Below are 18,154 nucleotides of genomic sequence, written 5' to 3' on the forward strand. Positions count from 1 at the left end.
TGAAAAACTGTCAAGGATTTCATTTTTTACTGCTAGTCCACCATGATTTTTCTTTTTTGAGACATTAAATCTTTGAAAGTGGCTTCCTGACCAAACAGAGGACAGAATCACTAGTTTAACTGCACTTTAGATATAGCATTGCTTCTGGAAATAAAACAAGGAGATGAAATATGTTCATAGAATCAAGAATAGGAGCTATAAGCTGAAATGCTTAATTCCTGGATAAACAATGAAAAATGGCAATATATTTGGCCTGGATACCTGGGTGATGGAAATACATAAATGCAATGAAATCGAAAAGCCAATAAAACTGTGCACAAGATACAGACCCAGCCCTCCAAATCAGATTTCTTTCCTGTGTATGTGGATAGAAAGAGGGTCTGGAAGACCTCTCCTCCTGGCTGTCATTTTTACATTATTTATGATAGATTTGACATTTTCATTTGCACTTTCCTCCTGGATTATTCTTAACATGAAAAAAGAAGGCTGAGGATGAGTCACAGTTTCATAGTCAAATCCATAATCTTCTTTGACAAACCATGAAAAACTATTTCACCTTAGGATAGTATTAAAAATAAACCAAATAAAACCATCCAAATAGGCAGCAAGACTGGTCTATCTGCAGAATTGACTCAAGAATCCTCTAGAGTAACTGTATCACTTGCAAAGCAGGAGGTCAGTAAAGCACCTGCAGTGCTCAATGGCTATTTGCACATGTAATACAGAAAACCAAATTGATGATATGACTGCACAGGCAAGCAGCAGATAAAACTGAGGAACAAACCAAGATCCTACTGAAAACCTTATGCAGAAAATTACAGGAGTGCATCATATGAGAAAAAAGTTTCAGATGATACCACAAAAACAAAGAATCACGCGTGAACAGATACAAGTAGAACTCTCTAAACAAGAAATTTTGGAAGAAACTGACCCACTTAAAAACCCAATTAATCATGTTCAAAAAAAATATTAATAGAGTTGGGTGTTGCCTGCTCTGCAATTTGACAAGACGCAGCAAAAAGGGACAAGCCCTGTAGGGATTTTCTGTATTCAGGAGTAGAGGAGTGATTACTTCAGCAGTCTCTGGCCACTGAATCATTTAAAATCAGCTAAATTACATTAGCTTGACCTCATAGGCCAATCTCTTCCAGTAGTGGGTGAAAGGGATATGGGACACCTGCAGCCAGCTCTACTGTCTTGAAGATGGATCCAAACCCAGCTATTTTGGCCAAATCCAAAGAATTCAACCTCTTAGAAAATATACCAGAAGCCGGTAATTTCCTTTGCTAATGAATCTCCTTGTGTGTTCCTGTTTGCTAAGAGGGGTTACTTGTTTGGTGCCTGCTACCTACCTTGTTCAGAAAAATGAAGTTCTTGTAGGTTGGTAAATAAAAAAGTTACACTTAGAATACGTGGAGGCTCCATGCCAACAGGGGCTGCTCAAAGCCAGAAACACACTTGCAAAGCCTCAGACCCTCTGCCTAGCAACAGCTCTGTGCTCTGTGCATTATTTCTCTTGCCTTCTTCCCTCTTCAGAATTTTCACCTTCCACTTGCCTGGTGGGGCAGCACCAGGGCTGGGCTCCCTGCCTGCACCACCACGCCGCTCTGTGGCCGTTGGCCAGGCCCCGCATTTCTGTGCTCCATGGCTGGAGTAACAAACTCCACTGGGAATTCCCTTAGAGAAATACGTAATTTTGCTTCAAAGGATCTCTTGAAGGAAATCCTCATTATTTGTAAAGTAGATGCACTTCCTTTGAGTCCTAACCTAGAGGAGTGTTTGCTGTCTAAAAATTTAGATGATATGGAAACATGAATGCAGCCCATTGAGATGGTACCTAGTAGCAAGTGGCCAAACCCTTGACTCTGTTACACCCTTCATACGCTTTCAGCTGATGCTGGAATTACAGTGTTGTCAAGCTCCTGCAAGAGAGTGGAATCAACCCTGAAGCTTTTGCTGGTCAGAAAAATAATTCAAAAGGACAGAGAAAAATTGTGAATGACAGAGACACTCTCTCTTCCTGGCACAACAAGCAGTCATATCCAATAGCTTGCAGACAGGAGCAGTGAGCCATGATCTTTAGGTTTTGGAGTATTTACTTTTGTATGATTTCATTTCAGATCCCACACCGCAGATCAGAATTAATCTCCTGTGTATGAAGGCTAACTTTGCTTCATTCCATCTCTCTGGCAGTAAGTGCCAGTATTTCAGTAGAGAGGTACAGCATGAGATCCAGCCCCTGCCTCCCTCTCTCTCTGCCATACAGCTGTTTCCAAGGCTACTTCTGTCTGCCCAGGAGCTGCAGCAAGAACAGAGAGTGGCCTGTGCAGCACTTGCCTAAAAGGCCAGACGGCCTATAAAGGACAGAGCTGAAGTGCCTGCGGGGGCCCGGCAGCACCGACTGGCACGGGCTGGGGCAGATGCTGCAGAGGCAGCGAGACAGCAGTACAGGGACAACTGGGGAGGGGAGGGGTTCATTTTTTTAAGGAAAACCCCTAAATTTTAGACTTCAGAATACTTTAAAAAAAACTAACCAACCCCAAACCCCCCAAATGTATTTTCCTTAAATAAACATAGCCTGAACGTGCTGTCAAAATCCTGCTATGCTCTGGTATTGTTCCACGCTCCCAGTATCTGCTTGAAGCAGGACCAGAGAGGGCAAGTGAGAAGATGGTGTGTTAGATGTATACATTTTTTTAATTACTGAAAACAGAATTACTTTCTCTCTGAAGATTAAGTACAGATCCTTTGTTAGTCTACTGCCATGACAGCACAATGCTCAGCCAGGGAGTCTGGAACAGGGATTTTAGATCCTCACGTCTTGCTCTCTATGGTAGGGCTAAATGTAAGCTTGGAAAAATAATTCAAAGGCTCCAAACCTATCACTAATAATTAGCAGGCAATGAGAAGTAACTAAGAGGTTTTAATGTGTTTATTCTCAACACTGTGGGGAGGTGTGGCTGTGCCATCTTTGTCATTTTCTGGAAGCAGAATGGATACAGACAGAAGAGGTGGGACTATAGCACTGTCTGGCTTTAGCCCTCTCATGTTACACTCCCAGTATATGCCATAGAGAGGAGGCTCCTCCTTATATTCCCCAAATCACCCTCTGAGAGGACACAGATCACTGCTGACTATATATGGATTCATAGTGATGCAAAACCTCACCCTGAGGTTGGCGTACCAGCCCCCAAGCAACGCCCATGGCCAGCAAGAATTGACTCTGGGTGTTAGATTCACAGCGGGCAGCACTGCCTGTCACTTCACCTTCCTCTCAGCTTACTCCCTGATAAGATTATCTTCTGTCACACTGGAGCTTTGTGCCTACTGGACTTGCAAATGTTTCTGTGATCCTATTACAAAAAGTGCTGGAAAATTTTGGGCTAAAAAACAGAGGGGTTGACAGAGCAGCAGACATGGCCCCACGCGGTGCTGCCACCGGCTGGATAGGCGCAAAAGGGATCAGTACCCTGAACATGGGAGTCTCCTGTCTGCACAAAGCTGGAAATGTACTTGGGATCAGCCATGGAAATACACTGGCCTTCTAACAGCATATAACCTGTACAATATCAAAGTTTCAGGAGCCAGAAGGAGTTTTTGCACAGTTCTGTAAAATAAAGATCACATGCCTACCCACATACCCAAGATGCAAAGCTGAAGGCAGCTGGGAGCCACTTCCACAGATTTTTTTTAAAAAAAGAGAAAGATTTTCTTAAATTTAAGATGTGTTTAGCTTAATTCTCACACAGAGATGAAACCAAACAGACCACACAGCTCACAGAAAAAAATTAGACTGCATTCATCAGTTCCATGGCTATCCAGAACAGCATGATATATTTAGCTTGTAACTGAAGCACAGTTAGTCAGCCTCATATCTGCATCTTATGCTGGGAGTGAAAAGGTGAATAGATCTGAACTGACATCTAAAGCAATCACACATTAGCACTATACAGAAAAAAGCCACGTTGTCCTTTGAACTAAAACAGCTTACTCTTTGGTAGTCTTTGCTGCTTTTAAAGGCATTTTTTTCAGAAAGTAATTTTTTTGGGGTGAAATTACAGAAGCTGTACAACTTTCTTGCTAAGAGATGCACCTAAAGCTTCAGAAATATAGCATTCCAAAAGCCAGGTGTGGGCTGGGAATCATCATTCATGACAGTTCTGATTTAAAATAAATCCTTCCTTTTTCTGGCATAAAAATTGTTAAGCAGTGGTAAGGAAGTGGGAGGGCTCTGATTCACAAAAATGATGGCTTACTTTCTGTAATTTTCTTCTTGTCATTTGGAAGAACGAGGTACATAATAACATCTGACACTTCTCTACAGCTTTCCAAGTGAGATTCTTGAATCATTTTGCAAATATGAAAGCCTTAGCTCAGCCAGTAAGTGCTTCTCTCCCTTCAAAGAGGTAGTTTAACCCCACGTATCAGAGACTGGATTTTCAGAGGGGCTGCAGTCTAAAAGGAGTATATTGCTAGATAGAAAGGTCTTGCCCTTGTCCTTTGGGTGAGCTTCAATCATGCAGGAAAAGGGGCTCTAAAACTGGTTACATTTTAGGAACTCCCCTTGCAGAACTAATCAGGTTTGTCCACAGTCCCTTGCTATGGACAGTTCAGAGCAGCTCTGCTCGTTGGCAACCAAAATGCAATTCCCATCTACCAGTGGTATTTTATCTTGGACTTCTGCAGCTATTATATACCTCCTTTGTGCCCTCCTGGATTCACAAAGGACAGAGGCACACACAAGCTGATTCACGAGACCTTCCAACACGTTGCAGGTAAGAGTAGCTGGAAAATGCCTGTACCACTTTGAAAATGTGAAGCTTTTTGTATTTTCCCTTTCTCATACAAAGGGTTTAGGATATTAAAGCTACTTTCCCTATGTGCAAATTTTCTTTTATTACGTGGAACACTGAAAATACATAGCAGCTGCTCCACTTGCACTAGCATGTGTTAGAATTACTCACAGTGTTCAACCACATAGTTGTTATGAACAGCAGGAAAAGAGATACATCACAAATCTAAAATTCATTTTCAGATAATTAATCATTACAAAGAATGACCATGACTCAGCTTATTGCTCTGAATACTGCCTCTATGGGTGGTTACTTTGTTAGAAGAGAAATAAGCTGCTGCAGCACAATAAAATTTCTCCCAATAGTCTTATGAAACATTAAGTTGAAGGCTGGAGAAAATTAGTTTGGTCCTCTAAATCAGTGTCAGCCTTACAGGTCTATAATATCTGACTGCTTTGGCAATGCAGGTCTGCTAGCTAAGCTAAGGTAAAACTGTATTCTCTACTCTTCCCAGTGCTCTATCTCAACTTCTAGGTGCCATAAATGCTAATTTCCACCGTCCTCCATCTCAAGGTTAACTTCTGAGTAACAGGAATCAGTTGCCCTTCATGTGTCTGCTGGGTCCCAGTTACTTTTATGACAGCCTACCAAGAGACTCAAAAAGGACATGCTGAGATGTTGGATACCAAATAGAAAAGATACAAGAATCGTTGCTGTTTCCAGAAAGGACTGTTCAGCCAGAGTAGCTGTGGAAGTGGACAGTCAGTGACAACCAGTTTGGCATTCTGCATCTGTGAAATGTTTTCAAAACACAGGCACATTTATCTAGGTGAGTCAAAAGCACAGTTGCAGTCTGTGTATGTGTAACATGTAACCTTACGTCATGTTGTACTGAATGTGCCCAAATCCATCTAGAAGCCCAACAGTCCTGGGCTTAGTTAGCAATGGAGTGGGTGATCATCTAAGCATTTGGGTGTTGCAACCATAAACCAAACACCTGTTGCTGAACATGGGATGAATGTCAGATGACAGAAACCAAATGGTGGGAAGATTTTTGAACAAGTCTGTTCCAGTTCCTGAGCTGATGAACAGGAATAATTAAATAAGTGTAACAAACCAAAAGTATACACAGGCTTAATGCACCTTCCACATATCAAAAGGTGTGGTTTCTTTTTTTTAAACAAATAAACAATCGAACAAAAATTAATCTCAAACCTATTAGTCAGAAAATTTCAGTTAAAGCAGAAGGTTCCACTTGGAAGAAGAAACAAAAGATGTCATTTTTCTCTTAAGTCTTCCTACAAAAGGCTCTAACAGAAACAATTCTGGCAGTTTAAAATACTAATATTTAAAAGGTAACCTCCAAATTGTCTTTCCCATTGCCAGCTGAACTATCTGGGAAGAAAGCCCTGTTCTACTCTCATATGCTTCTCTGATTGTATGGAAGTCATGTTATTTACTCCTCCTGTAAACTTAAAAAGACCAGCAAATCTTATGGACTTTTTGGCTTTCAAAGATGCATCTTTGAATTTTTCTTTTTGTAAGCAGCAGTGATTCAAAGTAATACTGAAATTCCTTCCAGCTGCTAGAGGAAATAAAGGGAATTTATACTGCAAACAACATACAAGACCCAAGGAAAAAAGGCACAAACTACTAAATCCCAGTGCTTTACTCCAAAGCTTCCTAACATGAATGCTTGTGATGACATTAATAATGTGCAAACCAAGGACCAAAATTTTGACACATGGGAGCCTAGGAGAGCATTACTACATTTGCCCTGTTTTTATGCTGCTGCTGAGATGCACCTTCCTCTGGCCACGCTGCAGCAGAGAGAACATCACACCAGACAGGCACCTTAGGTCTGGCCACCTTCTTGCAGCATGTGGCTCAAGATTCACAAGTGAAATTTCTGCCTCACATTCAAGTGCCCAGGATCTACCAGGGAGTGAGGAACAAAACCTGACACACTACATCCAAACTGTGAACTAAGTGGCTTCATTTAAGTAGGCATTAAACACAAAAGCATGATAGTTTGAGAGAAATCTAGTTGCCCCCCAGGCTGTCCATTTACATTTTCTTGCAGTATTATTGTTGCAGTTGCAAAGAAGATAGTTGCATCGTTTGGACTCCACCATAATTGCAAACAGTCTCTAAAAATCTGCAACACTCCTATTTGAGTGCACACTGTTCATTTCATTAGAACTTTATAGTCTTGACAGATGCTTGTAGGACATCTTGTCTGCAATATATTCATATTTAATTAAGAATGACAAGGAGGAAAACAAGATGGAAAAGACCAGAGGTCATTAGACTCCTTTTTTTAAATAGAAGAATATACATAGGAGGTTCCTTCTCCTGTGGGCTTATTTGCATTTTACTTCCTACTTGCTTTGCCAGTTGAGCTGCGTCTTGACCTTCAATGCAGCTACACTGCCAGTCCACTGCCAGCTGTTAACTGTGCTCTTACAATACTACTTCTACCATTTGCACTGAGACATGAATGACACCAGCAAGTTAATTTTCATTCCACAGCAGGACCTGAACTCTACCATACAAGGGTGAAAGGTATCTGAGTCAACTCATTAAATTTCTCCCATCTCTTGACAACTCTTTAATTTCTCTTTTTAAGAGATGTTCCCAATAATGTCTTTTGGGATTTGAACGAAAACTTTCCTTATAACAAAATTAAATTATATTTCTTTTGACAGTGCAAGCATATATAGTGACAATTCCTTATAATGGGCTTTTGCCATCAAAACACAGAACCTTTAACTAGTCTCAGATCTTAAGAGTATGCAGCTGTTGATTATACCATGCAGTAGAAGAAAAGCTCTTAGGTAACTCACACTAACATTATTTAAAAAAAAATAAATAGAGCTAAAGTATTTAATAACTACAAAGACATCTTTTTTTGGATGACCTGTGAGCACACGCAAAAGAATATAGTGCTTGCATATACAAGTGACACACGTATGAACTAGAATAAAAATACACAGAACCCCCCACAGGACAGGGAGAGGAGCTGTGGAGGCTGGTGACATCTACAAGTGGGTAGATAAAAAAGTGCAAGTGGAAAATGAGCAAATTCACAGCAGCAACTAGAGATATTACATGACGTATTGATTGTGGTGGGCAAGGTCTCCTGACCATTACTGATACAACTGCAGTGCAAATCTCCAAGTAAGGAAGAAAGAACAGGCAGAAGAATTTAGTAACAGTGATCCCTAAAGGTTCGAAAAAGAGTAGCTTGGGCTTTGCAAAGCAACTAGCTGGGAGAACAGATGGTAGCTGGCCATTCACCAATTCCAAGGCAGGTCTCAAGTATTTCATTAACGCTGAATTTTAAAGCAACTTTGCGTGAATGTGTTTCTTCCTTTGTTCTTTGCTCTTGAAGGCCAGCCATAAAATTGTTACAATTTTCACTTATTTATTTTCTGAAGGAAAAAGGAAGCAAACACCCAACAAGAATTCTGCGTGGAAAAGTGCCCAAGTTTTAGACTGAGAATATATTGGATGAAAATTTGAGCATAGTTAAAATGGTCATAAAAATACAGTGATAAAATCTCTGCTTTCAAGTAGAAGTACTCACAATGTACCACATATCATTTAGAGAATTTTAATCTAGAAAGTGTCTGGAAATAAATGTAAAAACACAGTGCATGAAGTGAAAACATTTTACTTGATTTAAACTCAACCTTACCAGTTCCTGTTCCTGTTGGATCACCTCCTTGGATCTGCAGAATTAAAATTAAATCAATAGGTTACATATATATATCTGTGTGAAAGATATTAAATACAAGCCATAAAGGTCCCTTCTGCTCAATTTTCTTCCTTCTATATTGTGTCATGTTGACAAGTTAGCAACAAGGAAACCATTACTACTTATTTGGAGCTTCTTTTATCAGCTGGCTGTCATCTGCTACATTACTTATCCAAGAGCAGAATGACAGTTTTATAAAAATAATAGGTCTCTTGTGAGTAAATAGGGAAAATAAACAGTCTCAAATGGTTTAACCAGATCACCCTTTCTATTATGTGCTGAGTCATAACCTGCTTTTTAAGTGATGATGCATTGCTTTTGGAAGTGAAAAGGCTTTATTTTGCTACCCATTCTTCATATGATGGGAAGGCAAGAAATGAGTGGGTATGGAATATTTTCTGTATCTGAATTTGTATTTCTTAGTATCCCCCTCACTATCTGCAGTAAGGAAAATCCTCATGTGAAACAAATCATTCAGCAACAAAATTAATCATTGCATATACATGCAGGATCCATGGAAATAATATTCTGTATTCTCATGCCCATGGAGGGAGCGTGATGTGACTAGTTTCACAGTAATAGCACACAAGCACAATTTTAATTCTGAGTTTAAGTACGAACTGAGATATACTGTGCTGTCAAAAGAAAAGAAAAGAAAACAAAACAAAACCCAAATAAAATGTTTTTAGGATGACAGGATGGAATGTAACATTCAGTGATGTTCCCTGAAACGTGTGCTATGCCTTCAGGATCAGATTAGTAATTCTTCTGAAGGGACATTACAGGACAGCTACAATATCCTTAGCTGCCTGGACAGTACTTGTGTAAATAAAAATGTTTCACTACCAGAGTCAACTTTCTGGTTCACTAGGTGCTCTTTAATGTCTCCAACAAAGAAGCCTGGGCACCTAGTCCTGGGGCACACTCAAGAAAGAATGATCTGACAGTACGCAAGTACTACAGACTGAAACAGAAATTCAAGCTTTCTAAAATTTCATCTGAATGGGGTTTCACCAGGCCACAGTATTCCTTATCTAAATTAGCATTTCCCCCCCCCCCCTTCTGTTCATTAACCACCCACCTACAGCCTGGAAAAGATAACAAGAGCCTTGCCAAGGCAATGACTTTCAAAGGCTTTGTCTGGAATGCCAGCAAAAGCACTACTAAATGCAGTGATGCTCCAGGTGACAATACTAGTCTCACTAACAGTTGTCTCTGACTAATAAGTACAAATTTAGCAAATCAGGACAATCCTAGTTTTGATGATACATTTAATGCATGGAAAAAGCTAAAACTGAATTAAGCTATATAAATATTTTGAGGACATCACATATTGTGCATTACTGTGCACTTGTTCAATACTCACCACAAAGTTACGAATTGATCTGTGAAAAATTGTTCCATCATAATAGTTCTTCTTGCACAATTTGATAAAGTTTTCACATGTTCGGGGTGTCTGAAAGACAAATGGAAGTTTTAATTAAGCAATACCTTTAGAAAATCAAACTGGCCATTACACTGTTTACAAGAATCACTTTTCATTTGTGCTTTACAATGAAACTATTATGCAAGACTTGAAGAGGAATGAGTCTCTGTGGGCAGAAAAAAAATTAAAAACACACTTTCAAAGTATACTGGAGAGACACACATTGTGTTAAATAAATTAAACCCAGGCCTTCCAATTAGCACAAAGGAGTGTTCAACACTAGCTCAGATAACATGAGCTCCCAGTAGATGTAATGATGGTGAAAGCAGGTAAGCTCAGACTTGCAAGTAACTTAATTCCAGCAGTGTATCATAATCCTGTTCCAAAGGGGTACCTCAAGCACTGAAAATGTTAATTTCCCAGAGTAAGACAGAACCTGACTTCTCTGCTCCACAATTTTGAAGTGACCACATTGAAGCTAACTGTGAGAGATGCTTTTGTCCCTCTTCACCACTTATTTTCAAAAATCTTAAAAAAAGAAGATGGTAAATATACTGCCAACTTCTAATTTGCTTTTACACTGCAAATGCAAGTTATTTGAATTTATGAGCCATGGCATTGAAGCTGTACCTTCTGAAAAACCTTTATTGTCTACCTAATTATCCTTCCGCTGTTATTGTATGGATACTCTTCTCTGCAATACTGAAATACCTTCAGATGTACAAATAAAAGTACAGAAATGGCCCACCTGGACAAGTTTTCCAGCCCTGCTGTGCATTATGTATATAGATGTATTCCAGTTTTACAAAAGAATACATCTGAGTAATCTGAATTGTTACAGGCCTTGAAAATATCCTTATTGTTGTATGTGCTTGGATGTAAAGCCCCAGCAAGAGCTGCAATGTCTATAAATGAACACACAAGAACTGAAGCCTCTTTCTGAAAGACACTGATTCACTTTGTATTGGTATGACATCATTCTTGGGCTGAGAGCTGCAGAGAGACAGAGTGAGACTGAGCCACGCAACCTGAAGTGACTTAAACACGATAAAATAAGGAAAGTCTGATTTACAGCCATTTAAGAATCTTTTTAAAAGCAGATCCATACAAGTATTCATCCAGAACCATACAGAAGTTCAGTTTTCTCTATCTTCTCATCTGTAACATAATCATTCCCATTACTCCTTATTTACACTGAAACATCTCTTCGTAATCCAAATGAACTCTACCTGTCATTATAAATTCTTTATAACGATTCCTTCTTAATTACTCTACGCAGATATACATGACAGGTGTCAGCTGGACCATAACTGGAATAATAAACTCTAACACAATCTTAAACCAGCTATTATCTCAGTTTTCTTGTATGATTCATTACTGGGTTACAATGGTAATGGTACCATAATAAGTTTATGGTAGAATGCCACTAGGACATATATTTTGGTAGCATCCTGAGGGTAACTTGTAAGTAAATATATTCCATAAGAATTGTTTTGAGCAATAGGAGGTTTTCCTACATTTAATAGAAAATTTGAAAATTTTCATTCAATTGGACATATATGCTTGAAAAGAATCCTTGTATGCGACCTGTCAAATAAAATTCAGTGCCTGAATAATCATTTGTGCAGTGTATGCATCCTTCATAAGATAACATCCTAACAGCCTTGATCCTAGCGTAGTGCTATTAATTATCACTCATGAAAAATGTCAGAAAGGATAAAAAATAAATTAAAAAAATTTCTTTATGAATCAGAAATGGAATCAGCAGCTTTTAGCCTAAGGCATTTTATCTCATGAGAACCAAACACTCTTTGGAGAGAGAGACGTAGTTAATAAGTTCTCGGGGGGAATACAGCAACCTGTAATTAATTTTTTAAGAAAAATGAAATCAGGCAAAAGACCAAGTCCCCCAGGAATACATACCAAACTGTTTTAAATTTGCACAGTTGATAACACAATACAGTTTTTATTTTCAAAGCACAATTTGTAAAATATACATCAAAAACCTGGCTCTAGTAATGCATTTTTTATGCAGGACCTATCCTGACTCTTCTCTCTAAATGGATTTTTAGTTATCATACCTTTTCCCATAAACAAGCTTTTCAAATGCAACTGCAGAAATATTTAGTATATATGCAACAATCATTTCACTGCAATGTTTTCTTTAAATAATACTTGCCACAAAATTGGTTCCCATGGTCACCTCACACATCATACAGACACATTTGGCAGGTAAACAATTCCTTAGCAACATTGCCATTACCTTTTACAGTGCTTTTTAGCAGACACAAATAAAAAGGTTTGCATTCAATCAGTAATAAACCCCAGTTTCAGTCATGTAGTTGATCTGAAATATCTGGCTCAGATTATCTGATTTATTCAAAGCAGTTAATGTCTTTGCCAAACCTCACACTGCCAAGCACATTTCAGAGGCTTTTTTAAGCACCATCCTGTCCAAAGCAGAAGAAAAAGGCTTGAAGTTTATGGGGAAGGTGTAGCTCTTCAGTCATGAAGTTAGGTTCTGCATTGACCATACAAACAAGGCCAGTTTTTGAAGTCTTTGTTCCAACTACAAAGACTGATGAGAACTATATATAAACAAACCCACTTTGTTATTTGAGTTAAGATCTTGTGGAAGATGTCAGTCTTGGAATGCAGAAGTGTCTGTTGCTTCAGAAACTTCCTCCACACCACTTGCCTCACACTGTTCCTGAAGGAGGAGGGGATGGTCAAGGCACCTGGAAATGCAGAAGTGCAGCAGGCAACACCAACACCCATTTCTTGTTGCCTCTTTAATGGTAACGGGCTCCAGATTCTTTTTACTTCTGGCAGTTCTTGTCTCAAACTGACCTCAACAGCAGCAGCTAACTTTTCCCTCTTTATTCCTTTTACATTAAGCAGGAAATGAGTTATTTTAATCTGCTGACTATGACTTAGTTTTATATGTAAGAAAGTCAAGGGAAAAATGTGATCTTAATTTGTTAACCTGTTGATCTGAAAGGCACTGACAGAAAAAAGGTTATGTTTTAAATCTACTGCAGAAAGATCAGAGTTTTAAATCTTCACAGAATGATGCAGTGGTAGTCCTTAGAAGTCAAATTAAAAAATTGTGGCAGGCTTTTCTTTCCAAAGAGTGTGGTAGGACAGCCCTGAGAAACCCTCCTTTTCTTCAGTCAAGTTGGGACTATAGAAGTGAATGAAGTGTCTCTGTATGATGTCCTTCAACATAAAGACATTTCTCTCTCCAAAGGACAAACCAAGAAAAAAAAAAATCACACCAAAGCAAAAAACCCTAAAAAAATTTATTTATACCAAAAATTAGTCTCCTGCTCCCGCTATGCTCCCTATTTATTTTGTAGATGCCAGATAACTGCCTTCCAAATGTTAAAAATTCACAGCAAAGACAAGTGGTAAAATTTTAATAAACAGTTGGAGACAGGAATCTAGAAAGAATACTTATCTCAGAAGGTGACACAAATGCTTTGTTTGGCTCAGATACTTGTGTATTTAATGGGACAACAGCCCGATAGTTTTCTAATTATGTTTATCTCCATTTAGTTACAACACTTAGTAGGTAACTCTATATGGAAATACTCTAGCAGCTACTAGGACCAAACAATTTCTGGGATTAAAGAGAGATTGCTATTCATAATGCCCATGCAAACACAACAGTGACAAGAGACTGATTGTGAAACCATAGACACTGGGAAAACACTGAAGAAAGGAATATAATCTAGAAAACCAAAGCAAAACAAAAAAAACCCCTTGACTCCTTACTATAAAGTTCTAGGAAAAATGCAGACCTTATCGTGTTCCACTTTTAAGTATTAACTGAGCCAAATTTTAGTTTCCTGTTTGCCAGCAAGGGTGGCTCTGAACCAGGCAAACCTCATCTCTCTTGCTGCATCCCGAGACCTGAGGGGTAAGACTAACCAAGTCAGGTCAGAATCTGATTTCTCAGTTTGCAGCTCTCCCTTCGCATTGGTTAAAATGGGTCGTTACATTGGTAAAAGTTACCTTGACTCAGAATTTGTATGAGGCAGCTGAAGAGCCAACCAGAGTAGACTAAAAACCTGCAACACTCCTGTTGCCAAGGTATGGGAGGTGGGAGAAGAGAAGAGCTTCTCAGTTGTTGCCATGACTGCAAGGAAGAAGGCTTTACTATGCGAAGAGCTAATAATTTCAAAATGCTCTATCCCTTGAGGATCTGCAAGAACCTTGGAGAGAAATTTCACACTAAGCATTCAGAAGCTGTCATTCGCGTGTCTGTATAATTTCCTTGTGCTAATTCCACTTCCCTTTTACTTCTTTTAGTCTCTCTAAATTGTATGGACTGTAGTAGATACACTAAACTACAGAGCCTCGATATATGCTTATCAACCCTATGTTTCAAAGTAGAAATAATTTGAAACAATTAAAAGCTTGTTCCTCACAAATAAAAATTGCATTCTACAGCCTTCATCGTATTGCACAAATGCCAGAATCCCATTACTAAGAGGCATCACCTAGTGATGGAAACTTCTGAAGCTTCAAACAAAGCCTGCTATTTTTCTTAACATAGATCTCCTTTAAAATGCAAGGTGGACTTTCTTTTGCTTTGGTCCATCCACCTACTTTTAAAATTTTTTATTTTTTTTACACAAAGCATTTTCATTCCTGTAATTGTTCATTTTAGCAGCTCTTCTAATGCATGAGCTCATAAAGGGCTGATTTAGTAAGGTTTAAGCTCAGTCCTCCCCATCCCTTTCAATCTGCAATCCTCATAGCCTATCCATCCCACAGGAAAGAACCTACCCTAATAAAAGCCTGACTTTATTTAGGGCTTTGTCAGAGACAACGGTAAGGAACCAGTTTCAGGAATCACCATCTGTCAGGTTCAACTGTCTGTACTCTCCACTAAGTCATGGAAAGATTCTGGAAAGAAAAAGTTTCTAGTGTGTTTCAATGCATAATACTACACTGGAAGGCAACTCCAGCTACCCTACTTCACCATGCACCAATGGATGAGGAGAACACTCCACTCATTTCAGAGCAAGATGGACAAGAAATCCCAAAACTCCACAAAACCCCCTGCAAAAGCCTCGGGAGAACTTCACTGCAGGAAGCCTCTGACAGTTCCTGCATGAGAAACTTTCCCTATGGACCTGAACATCACCTCCCGCCAGCTCCATCTTCCTGCTAACAGTTCCCCTACGTGTGAGAGGGGTTGAGCTAGTGAGAGGTTCTGGTGCCAAACAATAGCTGCTTACAGTGGTTCAGTTTAACAAAGGCAGGGTTCAGATAAGGGACACTATTCTCAATCTGGACATACAGTGAGCAAGCACATTCAGCTCAATTTGTGATCTACGATCAGAAAAGCACAGTTCCAGTGAGAGAGCACTGAAAGAGATGAAAGCATCAGGGCACTGTGAGGTAAAACTCTTGGCCGGACTCTTACTGATATTAAAAAAGAATCAGAACAAGTACACTGTGCCTCAGGTAATAGATTGCTGACTTGATAGCAAACATTTACCTATTTTGCTACCTCAGGGGCTCAAAGTTTGCTTAGAAGAAAGAGCAGAATTACTGCATTCTCATGACACAGAAACCCACTATAATTTAAGTAGCTATTTAGCAAAGATTCCAGCAGATAGCTAAATTCCACTTTTCAAAGGCACTTCTTCCACAGTACTGACATTAAAGATGCTACTGAAAACTTTCAAAGTCTAAGCAACACGCTCAGCTTAGACAAGAAGCCAATTAAAAAATTACATACTCCAGTTTAATTTTTCACTTTTTTGCAAATACAGGGACAATCAATCAGTTTAGCTGAGCACAACTCTAGTTAAACAAGGCATCTAATCCACTCGTCTAATTTGTCAATGTTAACTGCTAGCTCTCCAGAGGGAGAGTCATCATCCCTACTCACCATCATTACATATCCTCTAATGTTTAATTATTGCAGAGGGTAGAAAACAATCCTCTCCCCCATGCTCAAACCTGTCAGTCACAGGAAGGTTGTGGACCTTGTCAGACAGTGTGGTGCAGGGATGGGTGCTGATGAGTATGGGGCCAGCAAGCACAACATAGCACTGGTAGGTACAGTCTACATGAGAATGCAACTTTAATTGCTTGAGCAGCTTCTAGCAGCTGTAAAACTTGATTGCAGATCCCACAGCAACCCTCTGGCATTTCGTCAGCCTGGAACTGACTGAACATAAATTCCACCTTTTCAGAAGATGCAACCTGTAACTGCTTCCATGCTAGACAGCGAAGCTCTGGTAGCTGTCAGCCTCCCAAGGTCATCCTGCCCTCACCAGAGGAGCCTAGGTACAAACAAGAAGCCTGTCAGAGGGAGATGGGAAGCAGCAGCTGTGTCACTCCAAACCGCCTACCTCGTCCTCGGGTTTGGGATCCCTAAGTGGCACACACAGCTGGCATGGGACGCCTGCACCCACAAATGTCAGAAAATAAGTGACACAATCCAACAACAATCAACTCCCTGTCCAGATCCAGCTTGTCAGAGGAGCTGGGGAGGTAGAAAGGCCAAATATGCAAAATGCTTTCCCACTGATTACCCAGTGCCAAAGGCTGCCAGCAAACCATGCAGAGACGGCCAAGGGCAGCAAGGGTGCAGGGACGGGATCACAGGGAGGTGGTTGAGCACCCTCCTCAACCCCACATGGAATGTCCCATTCAGGCCTGGGCAGCAGGGACTCCCAGTGCTCCTTCATTGCTGAAAAACAAGGGCATGATGGCAGCATCCAGATACAGCATTTCCTACTAACATCTTTCATGAACACATTTCTCCTTTCTCAGGTGTGTGGGCTATGCCCCCAAATTTAAAAGTATTTAAAATATTAGCATCTAGTCACTAGAAGTGACTTGTTAATCAGTAGTGTTGTGCAGAGACACTCTACTCCTAACCACAAAGCAGTAGATCTGTCTGCCACTGTAGCACTTAGAGGAAAAAACATACTAGGGAATAATAACGTCCTCTCTAACTAACATTTTTATCCAGCAGTTCTGCTGGAAAAGGACAGTTTTGTTTGGTTTTTAGTTTCTGTTGACAAGAACTTTCAAAGCTGGAAGTTGCAGCTTTTCATATAACAAACTGTTTTGATGAATAAAAAAAAAAAGAAAAGAAGTAATTTACAACCATGCCAAGACCACAGTACTTCACCCCTACAGCCGTATTACTGAGTGACCAGATGCTGGTAGAACATCAGCCAGTTACTTGCCAGACAGTGCCACGACGACACTGACAGAAAGCGAGTACAATGAATGTTTAAATCAGAGAGAAAATCAGAGATTTAGAAAGACTGTGGAACCTCATCATACTAGGAGGTCAAAGGATTATTTCAGCAACTCATTTCTTTCCCACTGGAAATGGATAAGAAGTTTACAGGCTTCTGATCTTCAGAACAGTCCCTCACACAAAAGGGGAGATGATTTCAAAGAACAGGGGCTGGATTATACATTTATAGATCACAGGCATATTTAACAGGTCAGAATACCTCAAAAGATTAAAACATCTGTGTTTGTAGAATAATGGCTTCTTCAGATAGTTATGCCAAGACATCATCATCAAGCAGCATCTGCCGGGTCCCAAAACCTCAAAATGTATTTGTGGAGTGCTGGATGGAGCTTTGAAATCTATCTCAACATTCTTTGTTACGCCAACCTGTCCTTAAACCTTAAGGTATTAAAACTGAGAGAGACAGGTGAATTTACAAAAATTGCTGTGGCAATTATGGATTAGTATTCGATTACCACTGTCAGCACGTGTTTAACCACCAGATCACTGCCCCAGATTGACCACTTGTATGAGAAGAACTGACAAAGGAGAGAAGGGAGATAGGACCAAATCACCTGTTCATCATCTCAACAGGGTCTTCTGGAGTGTTACAGTTTTGTTTTCATTGTGCCATGGAAATATAAAAGTATAAGCACTAAACTAGAAAGCCTCAAAGCAACCTCAAGGCAGAGGCAGGAATTTTTATTCCCTTTCACAGGTGGAGAGATACAGAATCTGTCTATTCTTATCCAGGGCTGCTGATTCTAACAGGCAGCCTCAGTTACTTGCATAGCTGCACTCCAGCAACCAGGTTTCTATGCCACATGTTATTGCCTGAGAATCCAAAATTATGCCTACATTTATTGCTCATTGTGAAATAAAAAATGGGATGCCACTGA

The 18,154-nt window shown here is 39.8% G+C and overlaps 1 protein-coding gene across 1 annotated transcript in view; it reads right to left on the reverse strand.

The window, feature by feature from the left end:
- PPIL2 (peptidylprolyl isomerase (cyclophilin)-like 2) overlaps positions 1-18,154 on the reverse strand; it is a gene marked incomplete at its 5' end in the record, with an annotated part of 53,176 nt that overhangs the window by 15,735 nt on the left and 19,287 nt on the right. Inside the window, 2 exons of the mRNA XM_008948845.1 lie at positions 8,494-8,527; positions 9,920-10,009. Of these exons, the coding sequence (XP_008947093.1) occupies positions 8,494-8,527; positions 9,920-10,009 (124 nt within the window). The remainder of the gene's footprint in view (positions 1-8,493; positions 8,528-9,919; positions 10,010-18,154) is intronic.

Source organism: Merops nubicus, unplaced genomic scaffold, assembly GCF_000691845.1.
Source record: "Merops nubicus isolate BGI_N331 unplaced genomic scaffold, ASM69184v1 scaffold22000, whole genome shotgun sequence".
NCBI lineage: Eukaryota > Metazoa > Chordata > Aves > Coraciiformes > Meropidae > Merops > Merops nubicus.